This window comes from Siniperca chuatsi, linkage group LG10 (genome assembly GCF_020085105.1).
Source record: "Siniperca chuatsi isolate FFG_IHB_CAS linkage group LG10, ASM2008510v1, whole genome shotgun sequence".
Lineage (NCBI taxonomy): Eukaryota > Metazoa > Chordata > Actinopteri > Centrarchiformes > Sinipercidae > Siniperca > Siniperca chuatsi.
Window position 1 is genome coordinate 7033178 of NC_058051.1, and position 20917 is coordinate 7054094.

The following is a 20917-nucleotide window of genomic DNA, read 5'->3' on the forward strand; positions in this document are numbered from 1 at the left end:
AGATACTGTTAGTTCAAGGATAAGAAGCTAGATAGTTCATCTCTGAAGCCTATCAGTCACATGCTCTCACACTCTCCTGTGAGACTCTTGAAGCGGTCAGGATAATTTTCTATTGTAGTTAACATTTTTCAGACTCTTTTCGAGCTCCTCATTATGACACTGTGTCAGCAGTGATCATTAGCAGCTTGACAGATACTTTGGTCACTGGCTGGTTCTGCAGTAAAGACGTTAGGAGATGCTTTCCACTCATTTTCACTTGTCAATTTATTTCCTCTGTGCCAGCAACACGCGTTATACATACAAGCCATCAGAAACTGGGCAAACTTAAACTGACTAACGCTAACAGCCATACTATAAAAGGACTTGAGAACCTTGCTAGCTTAGCAACATCAAGGCTACAATCAACCCATAATGTAACATTTCTGTAGGACCCGGTATTACACCAGCACTCTCTTCATTCAAGAGTATCTGATGTGAATATGTAGGCTTAATTGTCTAGTCCTCTAATATAAATCGAACCCCACTTTTTTAAAATCAAAATTTTAATATCAGGTTAAATAATATTTGAATATAATACTAATACTAATATTTTAATAGTAATACTGTAAGTCACCAAACTGTCAAAGTTCATAATAGCTTGTCTTCTGCCTATTAATATCCACTCTGTCTTTGTCCAGGTGCCTCTCTCAGCACCAGCTCAAACTCTCCACCTCAGCAGAGCCCACAGCACCGGACCCAACCCAGTACCCAGTCCAGCACAAGCAAACCAGTCTCCTACGCTAAGGAAGAACAGAGGAGGTGGGTTAAAGAAAATGTGAATCGACTTTCTGACTACTCAAAGCGCTGCAACTACATATCACATTCACACAATGGCAGAACTGCTCATTAAAGTAATTAATCATTCACACACCAAAGGCCCTCAGGAGCAATTTGGGATTCAGTGTCTTGCCCAAGGACACTTCGACATGTGGGCTGGGGAAGCCGGGATCAAACCACCGACCTTCCGATTGGTGGACGACCTGCTGTACCACTAAGCCACAGTCGCCCCTGTGGTTTTGTAATACCAAGCTACTTATTCCATACTCTCTTTGTATGAATACATGCCATGTTTCCTTTTTGTGGGGCTCAGTGCAATATAAATGCATGACGCGTGTACAGACAGTCTAGACCAGTTAGCTGACTTTGGCCATGTCAGTTTACTAGCATCAGTTGCTGAAGAACAGGTGTTAGAGTTCACTAGTGGTTTATGGCTGAGGAACCAACGTTTGCAGTTACATTTTGAGAGTCAAATGTTTTAGGTCAGATGGCCCTCAATAGAGAGTTTAAACTGGGGAACAGTATAAAAGTTTTGCATATGTTCTTTTCAGTCAGACATGCCTCCTTTCATTAAGGTCTAGGTCAGACTGTCTATAGGATCAATGATGTTTCATTGCAGCGCTCAACACAAAATACCTTATTGAGTTATAAATGTAAAACATTGGTCAAATTGGTTGAAAACTGAAGAAAAGTTGTAAAAATGTAAAATTTCACCTGATGAAACTTCTTCTATCTTTATTTTTACTGTTTTCACAATCACTCTCAGTATTCCTTTCATTACAGGAGAATTAATATTGTGATTTTATGAGCACAGTTTAGATAGTCGATGTATATGACTAGTCTGATGAAATTTGGTATATGCTGCCACCTTGTGGAAATGTTTGTTTTGAGCATTTGACTGTAATCAGAGGACTTTGGAAAACAGCAACTGATGACAGTATGCAACAAATGTAAGCATTATTATGTGTGTATTTATGTGCATGTGTATGTGTTTCAGGTATGAACTCCAGCAGAAAATACTGAAGGAGGAATTAGCCAAGGTGGCACAAAGAGAGAGGGAAGCTGCGAGGGAGGAGATGACTAAAGCCATGAGCCAGGAAAGACAACATATACACCAGGAAGCTGAGAAGGCCAAACAACTGGTACAGTCGCACGTGCTCACACACGCACACAAACTCACACACACATACACAAGCAGTTGGTCAAACACATATTTTCTACTTTCTTAAGCTGAAAGCTCCGTTGTTTCTGTTTTCTTTCCTGTCTCGTACCCCTTTAACACCGACCTTGTGACTTCAGATATCTGAAAGATAGTACATCACTTTTAAAGGACAGCTTTGTTGGCAAACCACACAAGTTCACTTAGATCCCAATTAGGGTTGTCTTGGGCCAAAACCATGTTTGATGTCATAGTAGTGGGTTTTTGTTTTTTTTGTAGATTATTTTTTTGGGCTTTTTGCCTTTATTTTTTGATAGGAACAGCTGAAGAGAGTCAGGAAAGAGGGGGGATGTCATACAGCAAAGAGCTACGGGTTAGATTGGCCACTGTGATAAGGACTCAGCCTTGTACATGGGGCGCACGCTCTATCAGGTGAGCTACCTGGGTGCCCCATAGTCGTGTTTTTAACCCTTGGCCGATTTTTTTTTTTCCTGCCATGTTTGTATGATATGAATTGATGAAACATAGTTTGGATAAACAATTGCACTGCTGCTGTAAAGCAGAGAAGCTAGCAATGCTTTCCTAGTATAATCAACTAAGTAACTGTTCTCTTTACCAGCATTTCATTAACAGTCCCATTCATATGGGAAGCTGGTCAGCATACTATAACAAACTCCTAAGTGGTGATGGAAAGTTTTAACTGACTAGTCATTCAAATAATTGTTGTGGTATTCAACATCAAAAACATTAGCAATTTACTGTACACAAAAAATTATGTTTTGGATGGTTTTCATAGGGGAGTCCATCAGTACCTAAAGCATGTTGACAACATACACCCATATATACATATCAGTAGCAAATTCAAAATGCAATGAGTGAAATGAGACACTGCATTGCTGACAATATACAATACCTGTTAATGTGTATTTTTATTTTTTTGTGAATGCGGTGATCCTCAGATGGTGTTTTAGGCCAATGTACTCTTGTAGCAGCTGTAAGATAGTTGCTCACAGGTCAAAGAAAACAAGGTTCACTAGAATTCAGGGTCTGCACATGTATTCTCTATAACAGAGTAGCATGGGGCACAATCAGTACACACACACACATAATTATTAAAATAAACAAAATACGTGTACACCAATTATGCCCTACCATAGGTTAGACATCAAAACTACTGGTTACAGTAAAACAAAACAAAGCAACATTTCTTATTTGCTATTTGTGGGAAATGAATTTGTTGTCCCTGCTGGTGCAATGTTGCCTTTACCATTCCTGACAGCACTAGAATGACTGACACCCCTGCTGTATATGCTGCCTGAGGAAAGACCTAAAGGCCATAATGGTAATTTAAATAGTTAGTTAGTTAGTTAGACTCTATTGTCCCCTTGGGAGAATTCTTTTTCACAGCACTGTACTTCACAGGCAAGACACACATCATCACACACCAGTGACAGACAAAAATACATAAAGTACAACACAACAGCACACAGCAACAACATGAAAGTAGTTCCCTCAGCGAGTCACCCTGTTTAGGGCTGCTATGGCTTTAGGTACCAGGCTTTTGCCAAAGCGAACCCTTCTGCACCTCAGGGACCTGTACCTGCACCCAGAGGGCAGTACAGTGAGGTGGCGATTGAGTGGGTGTGTGATGTCCTCTGCTATTGTATTTGCAATGTGTGTGATGACCTTACAATTGTGCTCTGAGAGGTTGGGTCTGGAGAGACCTAAAATCTTGGCAGCAGTGTTAAATAATCACCTCCTGCAGTTCTGTAGATTAGCTAACATGTCTAATTTACTTTTGTTCTTGACTGTGATTTACAGTTTGCACATGCAAAAACCTTCTGTGTCGTGTTTGTCACTCAGATGTATCCTTTAATTAAAATGGTGGATGTTATGAAAAATCCTCTTCCCACTGTAACATGCACTAGTGACCTGTTGGCGGAGCTGTTGTAGTCTGTGCCTAATGATACCATACCTTTTTGAGTTTTGGTCAGAAGTCATAGCACTTTTGACTGAAGACTTTAGGTTTTACATGCAGTGAGTTCAGTGATAAAGCTGTGTAAAAGCGGATTCATTTTAGTTTCTCTAGAGATACGTTTGTATCGGGTCAATTCATGATTTAGTCTGGTGATGTTTTCTCTGGTTTAATCACATGTTGGAGCGTTTCGCACACAAATTGGATCTTGGGATTGCATTTGTAATTTACATGGTGATACTCCTTCTGCCTCCTCCTCCTTTCACCTATTACATCCCTGTTCTCTTTCTATCTCCCCCTCTTTACCATTTTCTCTCTCCCTCTTTTTTCTTGCTCTCTTTCTGTATTTCTCTATTCTCTATCCCTGCCCATCACTCTCCTTCTTGCCCTGGAGACAGTATTATCAGTGCAGTGCAAGCGGTAAATTGCACCCTGAGAGTTTTCTGGAGCTGGAGATAGGAGTGGTGCGGGGTTGGATGTTTAGTCGTGAGAAAGGGAGAGCTTGTTTGACAAAACAGCCGGTGCCTGTTTCACGTGACCTCCCCCCCCACCCTTCCACCTGCCTCCCCCCGTGTTGAGACATGGTGTAGTGCCTGTCTTATCTACACTCCAACACACTCCCACTGCTAATAGAAAGCCGCTGGAGGGACGTCGTGAGCAGAATGACCGGTCAAGCAGGACTGGACCTCCTGATGCTGAGGGCTCCTTGTAATTACTGTTTCTTGTGCTGTAAATACATATATGCACATATGCGTGGTATGGGCAGATTTGCTCACATTCTTAACTCAATGTTAAAATGTCAAAAAATTATGTGGAACATAATCCACCATACTGTTCATACCAGACCAAGTAAGGCTGTAGAAACAAAATTTTAATTGAGCAAGGGTGCATTTTATTGCTAATGAATTCAACTTTGTAAGAAGAAGCATGTGTTAGGTCTTATTTCCAAAATGAATGGTCTTGCTTTAAAACAGCACTAATCATTTTGTAGCTCACTTGGTGACGAATTCCACAAAAAGCAGAACATGACGTGCATTTGACATATTAGCTAATGTTTCTATAAAAATATTGCTTAGTGCAGCTTTAAAAGGACACCATGACATGGTTTTTTCTGGCTCTGAATGGGCCTTTGGGGGGTGACTACGCACAACACTAATCATGATTGGTCCACGTACAGTTAGGGCGATATGACTTATAAATAATATTTAAATATTTTTAGGCTAATATGCCGAGATATATGATATATATCTCAATATACACATTTTCTCTAGAATAACATACCGTAAATTCTCAAATAGTGTAACCATATCTTGTAGAATATAATTCATTGCTGTAGATTAAACTACCCAGCAGTATGTAAAGTAGTTCAAATTAGCACGACCTTAAACATCTACAGCAGTAAATGCAACATGCACATTAATGCAGCAGTAATATTAATCCAAAAACATAATATATAAAAGTAAAACACTGACAGGGACCATTTTACTACATACTTTTACCGTAGGAAGGTGTAGAATTCAGAACTGTTACTTGTAGTGGAGTATTTTCAAAGTTAGTATTAGTACTTTTGCTTAAGTAATGGACCTGAATACTTCTTCCACCTTAAAGTGTCCAGATAAGCTCAGGTTGCAGTATAATAGTTACTGAAAGGCTGTGTGTTATGTTTGCTGCCACAGAAAATAAATAAAAAGTCCCTGTTTGTTATTACGGCGTCATAGACGTGAGCCGGCTCCCATTGTTCACTTAAAGGAGCCGGCTCACAGAGCCGACTTGTTCGCGACCGACACATCCCTAACGAGTAAGGTTTAATGTCAATTAAAATAGCCTAAAACCAGAGGTCTCCCAAATACGTTTCGGAGCTGTGGAGCTGGAAGCTGAGGGTAGAGTAATCAGAGTGATCAGATTATTGATAATCTGCGTTTTCTCTTGTGATTTTTTTTTTCTTCCACCACAGCAAAACAAATCACAATGACTCGTAACGTTAGCTCAACTGCTAACTAGCTAAATTAGCTTTTCACCGTCTGGACAACTGTGCTGTGAAGAGAAGAAGACGCTAGTAAAGTTACATAAAGCTGAACAGGGACTTTTTATTTTTATTTCTCTGTCAGACGTGTTCTCACTTACTGGAAATACTTGGTTTGGTTTAGGACAGAGGTGCAATAAAATGGCTTTTATTTTATGAGTAATCACAGGAAGTCCTCTCTCCCGTTAGCGCTGGCTTCACAGTGGAGCAAAACAATGCAGCTTAGCTGGATTCCACCGCCACTTGCATATGTGGTAAAATATAGCTGCTGGATGAGAGGAGTTGACTGCTGGAAGTCTAAGATGTCATTTTTAAGTTAATGTTCAGCTTGTTCAACAGTTGTTTAATAAATTGCTAATTAAATACATTTTGACAGGCTTTGAATGGCTATTTTATTCTCAAATCTTATCATTTTGGCGCTGGTGATTTTCCTTTGGCACTGGCTAAAACCTCTTTGGGGGGGTGCCAAAAATGTCTCTGTGCAGGAAAAACCCTGCATGAAGAAGTGTCTGATTAAACACATGGAACAGGTTATGACATTGACTACAAGAATTCATTACTGTTTGAAAGTATAATAAATAAGGTTTATTATCATTTTATTGTCATCATTATGACTGCCAATTGCTACTTAGTGTCATAAGACATTATAAACACCTACAACATAGTGCAGCCGTGTACATGTACTTTCAAAATGTATTACCAAACATTCAAATGGGTTTTTATATTAGAGCCCCCAAATTAGAATACCAGCCAGCATGACTGGTGGTATCTTAATAAAGTTAGTGGGCTGTGATGGTCAGGTGTCCCATGTTAATTTCACACCCTGTGAGGGAAAAATTTAAAGAGATGACAGTGATACAATATTGCCTGGAGAAAAAAAAGATGAGGAAGACTGAACATATGAGAAGATGAGAAGTAAGAGGTGACAGCTGATTAAGCATCTGCTAAGTAATTGGGAGCAAGGATGTAAGGATAAAAAAGAAGTTGCTGAACATTTTGTGAAGGGGTTAGGATGAAGAGTAGCCGAGAATGAATAAGAGTGAAAAAGAAGATGACACGCATTTCCTGTAGAATTGAGCTGAAGAGGAGGGAATGAACCACAGGGTGAAAAAGAAGTATTCACAAGTGATTTAACATTTCCTGGAGGATCATGAGGAGGTGGAAGAGTAGAGCAACAATGGGAGGATGAGAAGGAAGGAATGACTATTACTAATGTTTCTTCGATGCTTTTAGGAGGATGAGTGAGAGAAGGAGAGAACTATGATTTAAAAGAAGGTTACAAGATGACTACATTTTGCACAGTTAAGAGAACTGAGAGGAAGGATGAAGAGGTAAAAAAGAGGGGTTGACAGAAAAGATTAATTAAGGTGACGAAGGAGGAAGGGGAAAAAAGAGGATAGGAGGAGGGAAGAGAAAAACGATGGCATATTCTTTAGAATTCCTATATATAGGAGGCATGAGTGATACGTGTCTAACCGTTACCTTGAAATAAGAACAAAATGATGAGAAGTAGAGTGAGAATGAGATGATGTTTGACAGTTGAGTAAACATTTCCTGTGGAATTACTGTAAGGCAAGCAGGTAAAGAGACTGAAAGAACATAATAAAGATGAATGATATCCTGCAAAATTCAAAACAATTTAATTTTGAATGACTGCAGAAAAAGGGGTGATGATGATATAGAGAGCGTGCAACAGGTGACTGGATGACCTGCAGAATTATGATAAATGGGAGGAGTAGTGGGAGATGCAGGAGAGGAGGAAATAGTTTACAGTAGAAATGTGTGGCCATTCACTTTGTAAAGAATCACTGTAGGGTGAGGAGCAGAAAAGAAACAATGGACAGAGTTTAGCCTTGATTGTGGAACAAAGGTGTGAGGAGGTAGAGAAGGTGCTATAGGTGACTAAGTGCTTCCTGTCCTGTGTGCGTGGGCGCAGAGAGTCGGAGAGTGATGTGCGGCATCTACTATTTAGTTGCGTCTTTCTTTTCTCCAGCGTTCACTCCCTCACTCATTTCCTCCTGTCTTTTGTCCTCTTCCCAGTGAACTGCACGATCCTGCTATTCCCCTGGCTCTTTCTTCATCTTTCAGCCAAGGCCCTCACCCACTGTCCTGCACTCTGTGAATAGTCTTTGTTAATAGCAAATCTTCCGCAGATTAATTTCAGAATGAGAGAGGGAAACGGGAGAATGGAAAGAAAGGAAGTCGAACTAAAGGGCTAAAAGGGATTTTCTCTTTTTATAATGTATTATTGGCCTTTTAGTGCCTGTTGAAAGCATAAAAAAGGTTATAAGTCACATTAGCATATGGTACATTTCTCTCTCTCTCTCTCTCTCTCTCTCTCTCTCTCTCTCTCTCTCTCTCTCTCTCTCTCTCTCTCTGTTCTTGCAGAACGATTAGCAAGCCTATTTTATTAGCTGCCCTTTAACTTCCTTTGATGCAGCTTCAGCTAATACAAAATGTCATCCTTGCTTTCCTCATTTTTTTTAACACACCTGTAAAGCACAGGTGAATCAGTTGCATCTTACTGGGACATAATGGGACAGGGAAGAATGTAAGCTGGTTAAAGTTACTATGTGTACATAATGTATTTTCACATAATTCTAAAAGCATAAGTTTTTGTTTGTAGATGAAGAAACACTTCATGAGAAAATTGGTGCACTCTAGTGTCACTGTCCTGCACCCAACACCCAACTACTGTCCAGTAAAAATCTTTAGGGCCTCGTACATCAGATATTACAACTTAAATCTGCAATAACTGATTTTTTATTTTTTTTTGGCCATTTCGGGGCAGCGGAAACGAGCTGTGAAAACATCGACATATCATCACCTTCTAAGTTGATATGGCGAACTTATTAGCAAACAGTTGCTTATTTACACATCAGGCAGTTACGGAGCAACACTATCTGTAGTGTAATGTGTCTAGCCACCTGGTGAAGGTAAGTCTAATATTCACTCTCCTTTTAGCTCTGTTTTCACTCTCCTTTTAGCTCTTCACTTGCTAAATGCTCCATTATGTTCACCAGCTAGTCGCTAACTGTGGCTGCCGTTTGGTGCTGAGCAGGTTTAGATAGTAGGTTAGTTTTTAGAGCCTTTTTGCTGAATACAGCTTCCTGCTGTGGCTAAAAACGATGCTATGGGAGCGATGAGAGTGAACCAAAACAGTAAAGTTTTGAGCTGGACAGCTAAACAAACAATGAGCTGAAAGACCCTATAATGCTCCTTAAAGCCGAGGCAAGCTGCAGCTTTGGGTGATAATTCTCTGTAGGTTCTTCACTACAAGCGACTCCTTTCAGTATCATGTTGTTTTCATATTGTCATTTGATATATTATTATTGTTATTATAAAAATATTGTTGCGTTGTGTGACCCAGTCCATGTGCACATTGGTGTTTTTCTCACTGGCCCCGCCCGCATGTTGCCACTCGGCCAATAGGCTTTACCTTGGATGACATCACGCACATAAAAATAGCATTTCTAGCCTCTGGGAAATTTTTACAAATCTATAACCTCCATGGATTAAAAAATCATATTACAAAGAGTGATAATAGCATATATGTATATATATTTTTATTTTTCTGTTTTTCTGTTTTCGTTTTTTGTCCATCCGTCCATCCCATTCTCGTGAGCGCGAATCGCCTTGAGGGCATTCCTGAGATTTCTTTAAATTTGGCACAAACGTCCACTTGGACTCAAGGATGAACTGATTAGAATTTAGTGGTCAAAGGTCAAGGTCACTGTGACCTCACAAAACACATTTTTGGCCATAACTCAGGAATTGATTACCATATTTCACAGTTGATCGGACAATGAATTGCTGACACTTTTGACTTAAAGGTCAAGGTCACTGTGACCTCAAAATGATCTTGACAAACATATTTTTGGCCATAACTAAAGAATGCTGTAATTATGACAAAATTTCACAGAGATGTTTAATGGGATACAGCAATGAAGTGATGACATTTTCTACCAAAGGTCAAAAGGTCAACTTCACTGTGACATCATAAAGTCCTGAAAAAACACTTTTTTTAGCCATTATTCAACACCATAACTCAGGAACAGAAGGGGAGATTGTGACCACATTTCACAGTTAGTCGGACACTTTATAGTCAAAACTCATTGTTACCTCAAAATAGTTTTTTAGCCATAATTTAAGAATGATTTGGGCGATTCTTTTATACCTTTTTCTGCTATACCTTTTATTCAATTCCTTCCAAGTATTCACTACAAGTATTATGAGTCTGGACAGACATGGATGTAAACTACAACTTGGTGGAGGCATACAACCGCAGAGCGGTAATTCTAGTTTTCTATTCAAAGGTTTTTCTCCTAATGACTAATGGAACTATCTAACTGAACTATCAGACTAAACTGCTGAACTTGCCAAAATAAAAGGAGAAAAAAGGAAAAGCTGTTTGGTCATTGAGTGGAATCCAGTTAAAAATCTTCAGGTAGATTCATCAATCTCTTTCAAGTTTGGAAGCTGCACATATTCTTAGAACATTTTTTTTTAATTTTACAAATGATTCCTTTATAATGGTGGTCTATAGGGAAAATGTTTTTTGGGCTACAGGGGATTTTTTTCACCACAATACCATGAGTGGCCACTAGGACAAATTGGCAGCAAGGCTGAGTGACAACGCCGTATCCAGCTCTCTTAATACATCCATGCTTGAGCCACACTGGCGATTAAAATTCAGGATATCTCGGCCTCTGCTGTTCAGTTTTTACCATTGTTTTTTTAAATACGTTTCTTCAAAGTCCTTTAGCTTTATGGAACTGCAATACTAAATAACTGGAATGCCCTATTTTAATACAAATTATGTACACAAGGACACACACCTCTAGCAATAAACAGGATTTTTCTTTAATGCTGACTGTAGAACAGTTAATTAATTTTCCCCAGTTTAAATGATACGGGCAGGACAGATTGATAGAAGAGCTCTGCTGTCTCTGACAGCTACACCACAAAGGTTAAACTTTTGTAGGTGAATTTATCGGGGGGAGAATTTCACCTCCACTAGCAATTGCCAGTTGAATTCTAAATGTTGAATCTCCACACGATTCACAATTTAACAGGCTTACAAGCTAGTGGTACTCTCCACAAGCACTGAAATTGGAGTTGTCATATAAACCACAGGGGGATTGTAATGTGAGAGGTGATACAAGAATTGCTGTGTAGCAGAAGGCAACAGACTGTATAGAGCTAAAGACAAAGGTGTACAAAGGTTCAGTTTCAGAAAAATTATTAGTTACTTTATGTTTACTCAATGGCACATCTGTTGAACGTGCTGGATTAACTAGTTCCTCCAAAAGACACTAGATGGCAACAAAAGCCTATTCCATGTTTCACTGATTTTTACACAAAGATGGAAGCATCTCTCTCTCTCACTCTCTTGGTCTCTCTCTTTATTTCTCTCTTTTTCTGTCTGTTGCTTTGTCTCTCTGCCCATCATGCACTATATTAAGTTTCAAGTGTGAAATTCTCTTATTGGAAAGCCTGTCACAAATGTTATTGCACAGGTTCCCCATGTTTATCTAATCTACCTAATCTCTTCTCGTACTATGACCTTTCATCTCCCATAATATTGCTTGAGAATTGGCTATAGAGTGGCACAGTGACATTTTATTTTAATGTTCACATCACATGCCAAGAGCCGTTGATATTCTTTGTCTCACGAGTTTTATAGGGATTGTAAGAATATCACTGTATTGTTCCACATGTAGTAATTAGCTTCATTCAAATTCGTAACAATTGACTTTGTGAGTTTTTCTGTCACTATAGTCACTACCTGTAACTGTCCATACCTTTGTGTATGCTTGGATATCTTTGCTGGCTTAATAACAGTCTTTCTGTTAGTCATGAAAAGTTATAAACATGTGTTTGGTAGGTTATCTGTCATTTTAGTCTAGCTTTCTCTTGTTTAGTATGTGAAGAGTTAGTGTTTTAGTGTTTGATTCAAATTTATTTGGCTGTAGAGGCCACCACAGCTGGACAGTTGTCCCCCAAAAGAGGGGACAGCAGGCATGATTAAAATACAAGTGTAGCTCTTCCATCAGAACATTAAACTAACTTCAACTCTATTGGGTACCTGACTTTGTCTGATTGGGCTGTTTGCCTCTACAATCCCAACTACAAATTCAGAGGGTTTTGGTTTTTTCCAACATTGCGACATGCTCCTCTGATTAATGACCTTGATAAATCACCTGCTAAGATGGATTGAACAGTCTTCTACTAGAAGATGGTTTAAACAATTGCTTCACATATTAAATACGTGGTCTTTGCTGTGTGATGTAGCACCACTGCTTGTTTTCCCTGAAACTGTAAGCCTAATATCATATTTCATAAAAATGTAATAATTTCTTCTGATTTAATATAGATAAAATGCCATGGGAAACCCCAATTGGGAAGATGTTCACGCTGACTAACCAAAGCTGTTTCACTGAGGAAAAGACAAACTACTGTCTGTTCATCAGTGAAATACATACAGTATATTCCAGGGTTACTGCAGCAACTTAATATTGTACCATGAAGTTGGGGAGCTCACAGGGGAAACTTAAAAAAAAAAGAATGGTTAAAATAGAAGCAGCAGAGGCCGAGATATCCTGGCTTTTAGTCCCTAGTGTGGGTCAAGCTTCGAAAACACTGTACCCTACATTTCCCATAATGCAACTTAAAGGGTAATTCCGGTATTTTTTAACCTGGGCCCTGGTACAAAATGTTTTGGAACTGGTCCAGTAGATTGCCTCAGCCGGCAGCAGCGAAACAGCTGCAACGTAATCCTTGGGGGCAATTGCGCCTGTCAAAAGTATGTCCACTAAAAGTGCTTGTTTTTGCCACTGACAGGCTCAGATTGTTATTCCAAGTGTCTGACAACATTATGGAAAGGATCCCTACAGAGATAGACCTTTTGTTAAAGAGTAAGATCATTTTTGTTTAACCAGAAACAGAAGTCTCGCTCAAAGAGAAGGCTCGCTCTGAAAAATCGCGAGAGGTGAGTTGTTGCAGAAGGACGCGTGGAAGCATGAATCAGTAAGTCATCTTACTCTTTAACAAAAAGGTCTATTTCTTTAGGGATCCTTTTCATTATGTTGTCAGACAATCCAAACTGTCTGGGGTCTGTTTGTGAGGAAGTCCAATATCCAGTTGCAGAATGTAGTACTCAAACCCAGAGTGCTAAATTTGCCAATCGTTTCATGGGGGAGATTGTGTTGAATGTTGAGAAACAACATTCAACACAATTTTCACGATGTGTGAGGGCTGAGTGGACATGGCATCCTCTGTGGATCTGTTGGTTCTGAATGCAAACTGGTGATGGGCCAAGCTGGCTGGTATATTGTCTTTGAAGTGCTGGAGAACCAGTTTCTCAAAGCACTTAATCAGAATGGGGGTGAGTGCCACAGGGTGGTAGTCGTTTAGACTAGACACAGCAGACTTTTTAGGTACAGGGACGATGGTGGATGTCTTGAAGCAGGTGAGAACACTCTCCTGTGACAGTGATATGTTGAAAATGTCAGTAATGACATTGACTAGCTGGTTGGAACATGTTCTCAGTACATGGCCAGGGATGTTATCAGGCCCAGCAGCTTTACTCATCTTCAGCAGGATTCTTTTCACATCTGCTGTGGATACTGACAGTGGATAACTAGCTAACAGCAGCTACAATAGCAGCAGTTAGCGGTTACGCTAAAGCTATCTGTCCATCAGGAAACTCACAGAAAGTTTAGGCAGAGCAGATGAAGGACATCAGAGGGAAAACCAGAAAATATTTTCTCCATAAAATATGATCCAGTTTCACCAAAATCAGTGAATAAAGTTATAAAAGTTGTGTTTTGTTGTACAGTAATCAGTGAGGCCCAGCCCCTAGAAACACTCTGCTCCGGCGGCATCTATCGTTTTTCCAACTTAATTCTTGTCTCATTTGTGGTCTGAAGAGAACTGGTTACAGGCTCAGAAACCCTGGGCAGGCTTCCGGGAAATTGGCCAATCAGACGAAAGTGGGCTTTTAGGGAGGGGGGCCTTAAAGAGACAGGAACTAAGATGGCTTGTTTGAGACAGAGGATGAACTGAGTATCTGATAAAGGGCCCGTATAAGATAAATAAGGATTTTTTTGAACTGTCAATCATGCAAAGCTACTCTAGTGGAGTCCCCAAATATAAATATAGAGCTGGAAATGAGCATAATATATCCCCTTTAACATTAAAAACTCAACATCTAGGAAACATTGTCCATCAACTTGGACCACGTTTGAGCACCCGGAAGATGTTGTGGGTAGTGATCGTCTCAAGGTCTGCTGCTCTTAATCCAATCCTGCACTTCGTTTTCGAACACTGATGAGTGTATTTCTGTCATAGGTAATACTTACTTCAGTAAAAAATAACAAATTAAAACAAAAATGTAGCGTTTGAAGGAGCTACTGACCGCCACGTCTGCATTCCCCGCCACCCAATGGTTCTTGCAGGGTTTAAGAGGTTAAGGATGTATATTTAATAAAAGGTACAGTAATAGTTGTATCTTTTTGAAAATTTAACAGTTACAAATGTTCACGTCTTTACTCTAAAATGTCACATAACCTAATAATATCATTGTTAAAAATATGTCATGGGACTGTACAAATTCTGTGCTTGTTTAGAGTTTTTTTGTGTGTACATATATACTATATTGATGTAATTGTCATTGAAGTACTACATATCAAAAGCACTAGCAGAGAATACCCATCACATCTCAGGAATAATCCCCTTAACAATACCACCAGTACTTTACAGCAAAGACCATAGGGCCAAACGTTATGCTAAATTCCTAGTGTTTGATTCCCAGATGGTATTCTGAGGCGGCAGCACCACTTCAGAGCAAAATAGCGCTGGGATCCCTCTTGTCTGTCTATCTGTTTGTCAAGCAGCCCTGCTGGAATGAGCCAGATGTTGGCTCTGATTGGACAAACCTGCCTCTCTTGTTTATACCTAAACCCATGTAATCTGCTGGAGATTCTCTGCTGATGGAGTGACAGTGTTGTCTCTCTCTTACACACTCAGGAAACTCATTCAGACTTTGGCTATGGGTGTGAGAGAAACAGCTGTGTTCATGCACACACGTACACACTCACACATAGGAGAGAATCAGACTGAGGCAGATGGGGACATGCTTCATTAAAGCAGTACATATGAGCTTGTGAACTGCTTGATGTTTTATCATGTGCTCTTCTGACTGCTTATTTAGTCAGGCATATGGTAACTCAGTGCTATTATGCCATTTAGATGAGTGAAAAACAGGTTAAATGAGTTGCTTTGCTTAGCGTGCAGGCTTTGTCTTGAATTTCAATGGATTTACATCATTCAAGCAATTCAAAGATTATCACTGTATCTAGGCCTGTCACGATAACTACTTTTGTTGGACGATATATTGTCTCAGTAATAATTACAATAAATTATATTATTGTCAATTTTTGCATTTGCATCGCACTCCATCACATTCATTTGCATAAAGCATAGGGGTTGTGTCAGTTGCAGCAAAGGGGAGATAGCGAAATCTTTTAGCCAAAATAATCACAGACTCACTACAGGGACATTGTATATTATGTATTAAGTATGTAACAAATTTTTTAACAAATCTACAAAAGGAGGGAGATGATGAGAGAGTGTGAGAGAAAGTGAAACCTGCCTGCCCCACACGCCGCACCTGTCTGCACACAGCACAAGAGGAGAGACGAGACCCTGGCGCTGTTGGCAGAAGAACCGAGGACTGCGATTACTCTGAGCAGCATGCATGGGAATTAATAACACTGTGTTTGAATATGTTTCTCACCTTTTCCATAATGGTCTGAATAGGTTGCTAAATTTGTCGCTAGTCACTTTTTAGAAATAAAGTTGCTAAGAGGACTGAAAAGTTGCTATCTAGTTAGAAAGTTGTCAAGTTGGTGTGTTTGTGCAGAGAGGAGCTGCCTGAGCCCTGCCCGTGGTGAAACTCCACACAGAGAGCAGACGACAAGTAGACAGAAGCAGCGCGACCAGAAATGACAGCAAAACGTGTCCCAGCATAGTTTTTGTGTTAATTCAGCTTAGGTGCAGTGAAAAAATACTTAAGCGCTGCGCCCCAAGTCTTAAAATGGTAGGGAAAACTCTGCTTTTTATTTATGTTGGCTAAAATATTGGTGACATTCTTATGTAAACAAACATGCGTAAACACAACGGACAATTTCAAGGTCAGAAAAAATTATCGACGTCGTGTCCATATATCGTAAATCAAGTTGATAACGTAATTATTGCGACAGGCCTAACTGTATGAATACAAAACATACACATGCTGTAATTTTGAATGGATACATTTACTGTACAAATGCATTTATTCACATATACATATGAACTCACACATCCCAGTGTTTGGGAAGAAAAAACAAGGCGGAATAAAGAGCAAGAACAGTAAAGGGGAAGGAAGTAAGAGGAGAAAAGAGAAGATGTCATGAAATAGAGGGGTGTAAAGGAAAGGAAGACCAGAAAAGAGTGAGAAGGAGAGGGAATCTTGGGAAATGAGGGTGCAGATGAGATGGGGAGATGGTTAGGGCTCATTCAAAAATGTTTGATACCGGTACCGATACCTTGACTTCGATACCGATTCCTGAACAATACTTTTTTCTATCAACTTTATAAAATTCATTTTATCAAAAGAAAATTACATCACACATTAAGGTATAATTACACACGTCAAAGGAGGAAGCTGTTCAAAGACCTGGGAGCAGCTGGAGAAACTGTTTTTACACTGTGCACTTTACTCAACCTGGATAACTGGAATAAAATTAAGAAAATGAAGGAATATCTGTATAGTATTGGATTATATAAATGTCAAAAGGAACATTAATAACAAACAGTATGGCAGCAATACACCATTGTAGCATCTAGCCTGCCACTATTTCTCAGTACCACAAACATCACCCACACAGTCATTCCCTTCTTCTTCTTCTTCTTCTTCTTCTTCTTTGGATTAGGTAGAGTGAGACCTCTTTCTTTCTGCTAAAGAGAAGCTAGCCCGTGTCTGACAACAATCCACCGTGTCAACTTCAGAAGTACTTCTGTCCGTTATCTGTCAGTCTGTAACCTTAAGCAACATCATGTTTGCCGTCAGAAACGCTCTCTGCCTTGGCTCCAGGTTATCCATACCCGCAGTGGCGAGGAGAGGTTTGCGCAGAGACTGTTGTGCGCACTGGCTAACTTAGTTATCTGTGCAGATAAGCAGCTGGCAGTAAAAAACAGTGAGCCCCATCTCTGGGCGTAACATAGTGTTTTTCCTGCATGCTTCTACGACGTGTAACGTTAGACAGCCAATCACCAGCATTATTAGATCTTGGTACAAACATGCTGAAAGCTTATTGGCGTACCGACGCTGATGAGATTTACTCTTAGAAACTTGGTACAGAATGACAAGGCATTTTTTGATACTCTGTAGTGTCGCAGCAATTCGGCTGGTGCCATAAAAGTATCGAAGTTCGGTACCCATCCCTAGAGATGGAAGGAGTGGCATTGAAGTAAATAGAGGGAAAGAGGTGAGGGAAGGAGTTGATGAGGTACAGGTAAGACTGCAGTTGTATCAGTAATTGTAATCTGTAGGAACTGACATGGTTCTGCCTTTAAAGCTATTAGGCTGACTGTGTGCTCAAAAGCCAGCTTCCCACACCGCACTGTCAGATAGTCAGGTAAATCTTGGTACTCTAACAAAAAGAACGGACATCAGAGTAGATGGCTTTTATCTACATTTATTAGCGACAATGTTGCTGCAAAATCTGCTAGTCTCTGGCATACTTACAGTGGTCTGTACAGAAACAGACAGTCACATTTTCACATAAAAGACAAGTATGTAATAGCTCACTGAAGCAGTTAAGGGGTAATACTGTGTTATCTTGCCAAATGTAGTTTTAAAACTGTGATAATGTAATACAGCATGGAAAATTGAAAGGTGAAAGGTGTCACGGTGTTCCCCACTGGACTGGGATGCACATTTTATTATTTTATTGCAAAATCACACATCCACACTTCCTGGCTAACTTGAACTGGATGGCCCATGTATAAACCTCTTGATCTGTTCCCTAAGTCTCTACATTTCTCTAACAATAATGATCTGACTGTCCATTGCAACTCTTCCCCCAAACTAACACCAGCTTGGCCTGGTCTTGAACATCGGGCATGACAGCCATGAGCAGATAAGAAGGCAGTAGAGCTGGAATGCAGACAGTTGGAAAAGACCGGTGTAAATAATAAAATTATTGATGAGGTTACAGGGAGCAGAGGTGAAGAAGGTGCAGGACTTAGAGTCAAGTACTTAGGGTCAACGGTTCAGAGCAATGGAGATTGTGGAAAAGAGGTGAAGAGATGAGTGCAAGCAGGTTGGAACGGGTGGAGAAAAGTGTCAAGTGTGTTGTGTGATAAAAGAGTATCAGCAAGAATGAAAGGAAAGGTGTTCAAGACAGTGGTGAGACCAGCGATGTTGTACAGCTTAGAGACAGTGGCACCGAAGAAAAGACAAGAGGCAGAGCTGGAGGTAGCAGAGCTTAAGATGTTGAGGCTCTCTTTGGGAGTGACGAGGATGGACAGGAATGAGTACATCAGAGGGACAGCTCATGTTAGATGTTTCGGAGATAAAGTCAGAGAGGCCAGATTGAGGTGGTTTGGACATGTTCAGAGGAGAGACTGTGAATATATTGGTAGAAGGATGCTGAGGTTGGAGCTGCCAGGCAGGAGGTCTAGAGGAATACCAAAGAGGAGATTTATGGATGTAGTGAGAGAGGACATGAAGTTAATTGGTGTGAGTGAAGAGGATGCAGAGGACAGGGTTAGATGGAGGCACATGATTCGCTGTGGCGACCCCTGAAAGGGAACAGCCGAAAGGAAAAGAAGAAGATTATTATTGAGTGCTAATTTATTGCCTCGCTGGGAGCTATGTGTTAAATAAACAAAGCGGAGTAAATAAAGAGAGGGGGAGATAGAGGGAATAGGAGAACAGACTGCTGCTGCTATCCGATGGCAACACAGCACAGCACACACACTGCCCACAGAGGAAGAGTGAGATGCATGAGTGTATATTTGTACGTGTTCGTCCCAGGCATACTTGCAAGCCCTAGTGCTAGTGCTCCATGCCCATGTGTTGTGTTGATGATCCACTGGACTGTCAACATTGGTGCGCTGCCCTCAGATGCTCTCTTCATGTGTTCCTTCTGTACTGGATCAGGGAGTTGGCCCTCCATAGCTGATATCACTGTGGCGTCTACCCGGAAGACACACTGACTAGCCAGCCAGCTGCCATCTGTTGTCCCTACAGCTTAGTCTCAAAACCTACAGTACGTATGGCAGTTGTAGAGCAGAGCTGTAGCAGTGTTAAAATAATAATAATAATAATAATAATAATAATAATAATAATAATAATCATATATATATTCATTCTACTTTAACTGAGTTTGAGTAGTGGGGTTTTTTGATGTCTGTTATTTGTATTTATGTTGTTTTTTTAAATAGGGATTTATTTATTTTTGCCTCCTACTGTTTTGACAAACTGGCCTTTTTTAAACAATCGCAGTATTTTTTTTTCTATTCTTGTGTTTTTTTTGTTTTTTTTTTGTTATAACCATTTTGGGACACTGGTTGTGTGGTCAGTTGCCTAGGTCTAGACCAAAGCAGGAAGTGACACATTGTTGCTTAGGATTACAGTTAGGGTTGGACTCATGGTTGTATTAAGAGCTGGATATGGTGCCGCCACTCAGCCTTGTTGCCAGTTTTCCCTAGTGGCCACCCACGGTACTCCAAAATGCCCTGTGGCCCAAAAAGCACTATCCCCATAGACCACCATAAAAGAGTCATCTTTAAAACTGTTGACAGGACACCTCCAACTGCAAACAAGGTCAATTATCACCAGCAAAGAGATCACAAATAAATTGTTGCATATGAACCTTAGTTGAAAAAACAGGCTACTGTAAAATATGGGGACGTTATTTATTTACTTTCCAGCATTGCATCTCACCAACTAGGTAACACCACCGCACCGTCATCTGCTGAGCTGCAGAATGATGGAGATGCTCTGACGCCAACCAATCTACTACTGATTGACAAACTATAGCTGGCTAGCTAACTTGCTAACAGTTATGATAAGCATGAGTGACGTGACAGTTGTCAGGGACAGGGTTATATTAGAGTTATATTGAAAGGGGAAAATGATGGGTTCATTGTTTATTAACTTTCCAGCAATGTATTTCACAAACAAGTTAGCAGCTTACTGTGAACAAACTGCTTTGACTCCACTACGCCTGCTCCAGTCTGCTCAGCTGTGCACACAGGACTCTACTACATGTACATGTATCTTTTTGATAGCATGCATCTGTTTGATAGCAATTTATGTTTTGAGCAACATATCACTAAGCTTGTCCAATCATGTTTTTATCACCTCAGAAACATTGCAAAAATCCGATCTATTTTAAATCTTAGTGATGCAGAAACTGTTGTACATGCTTTTATCTCCTCACGCCTCGATTATTGTAACAGTCTGTTCACTTGTCTTAATCAAAAACCTTTGAAACAACTGCAGAATGTACAGAACTCAGCTGTTAGGCATTTAACCAGGACCAAGAGGTGCGATCACATCACACCGGTTTTAGCCTCTTTACATTAGCTCCCTGTTTGTTTTAGGATTGATTTTAAAATCTTATTGATTACTTTTAAGACTCTACATGGCCTGGCTCCAGGCTATATTTTAGACCTTGTAATTTCTTATGAACCTTCACGTAGTTTGAGATCTTCGGGCAGGGGTCTTCTGTCTGTTCCTGAGTCCAGGATGAAAATTAAGGGGGACACAGCTTTTGCCATCGGGGCCCCGAGACTCTGGAACAACTTTCCCGAAGAAATGAGGTTGTCTGAGTCAGTGTCTTCTTCTAAGTCTCTTCTCAAAATACATTTTTATTGGAAAGCATATCCT

General features: G+C 40.1%; 1 protein-coding gene across 3 annotated transcripts in view; it reads left to right on the plus strand.

Moving 5' to 3' along the window:
• LOC122883489 (MICOS complex subunit mic25a-like) overlaps window positions 1–20917 on the plus strand; it is a 112840-nt gene that overhangs the window by 4244 nt on the left and 87679 nt on the right. For all 3 annotated transcript variants that reach the window (XM_044212247.1, XM_044212249.1, XM_044212248.1), the window contains exons 3-4: window positions 678–798; window positions 1814–1958. In XM_044212247.1, the coding sequence (XP_044068182.1) occupies window positions 678–798; window positions 1814–1958 (266 nt within the window). The remainder of the gene's footprint in view (window positions 1–677; window positions 799–1813; window positions 1959–20917) is intronic.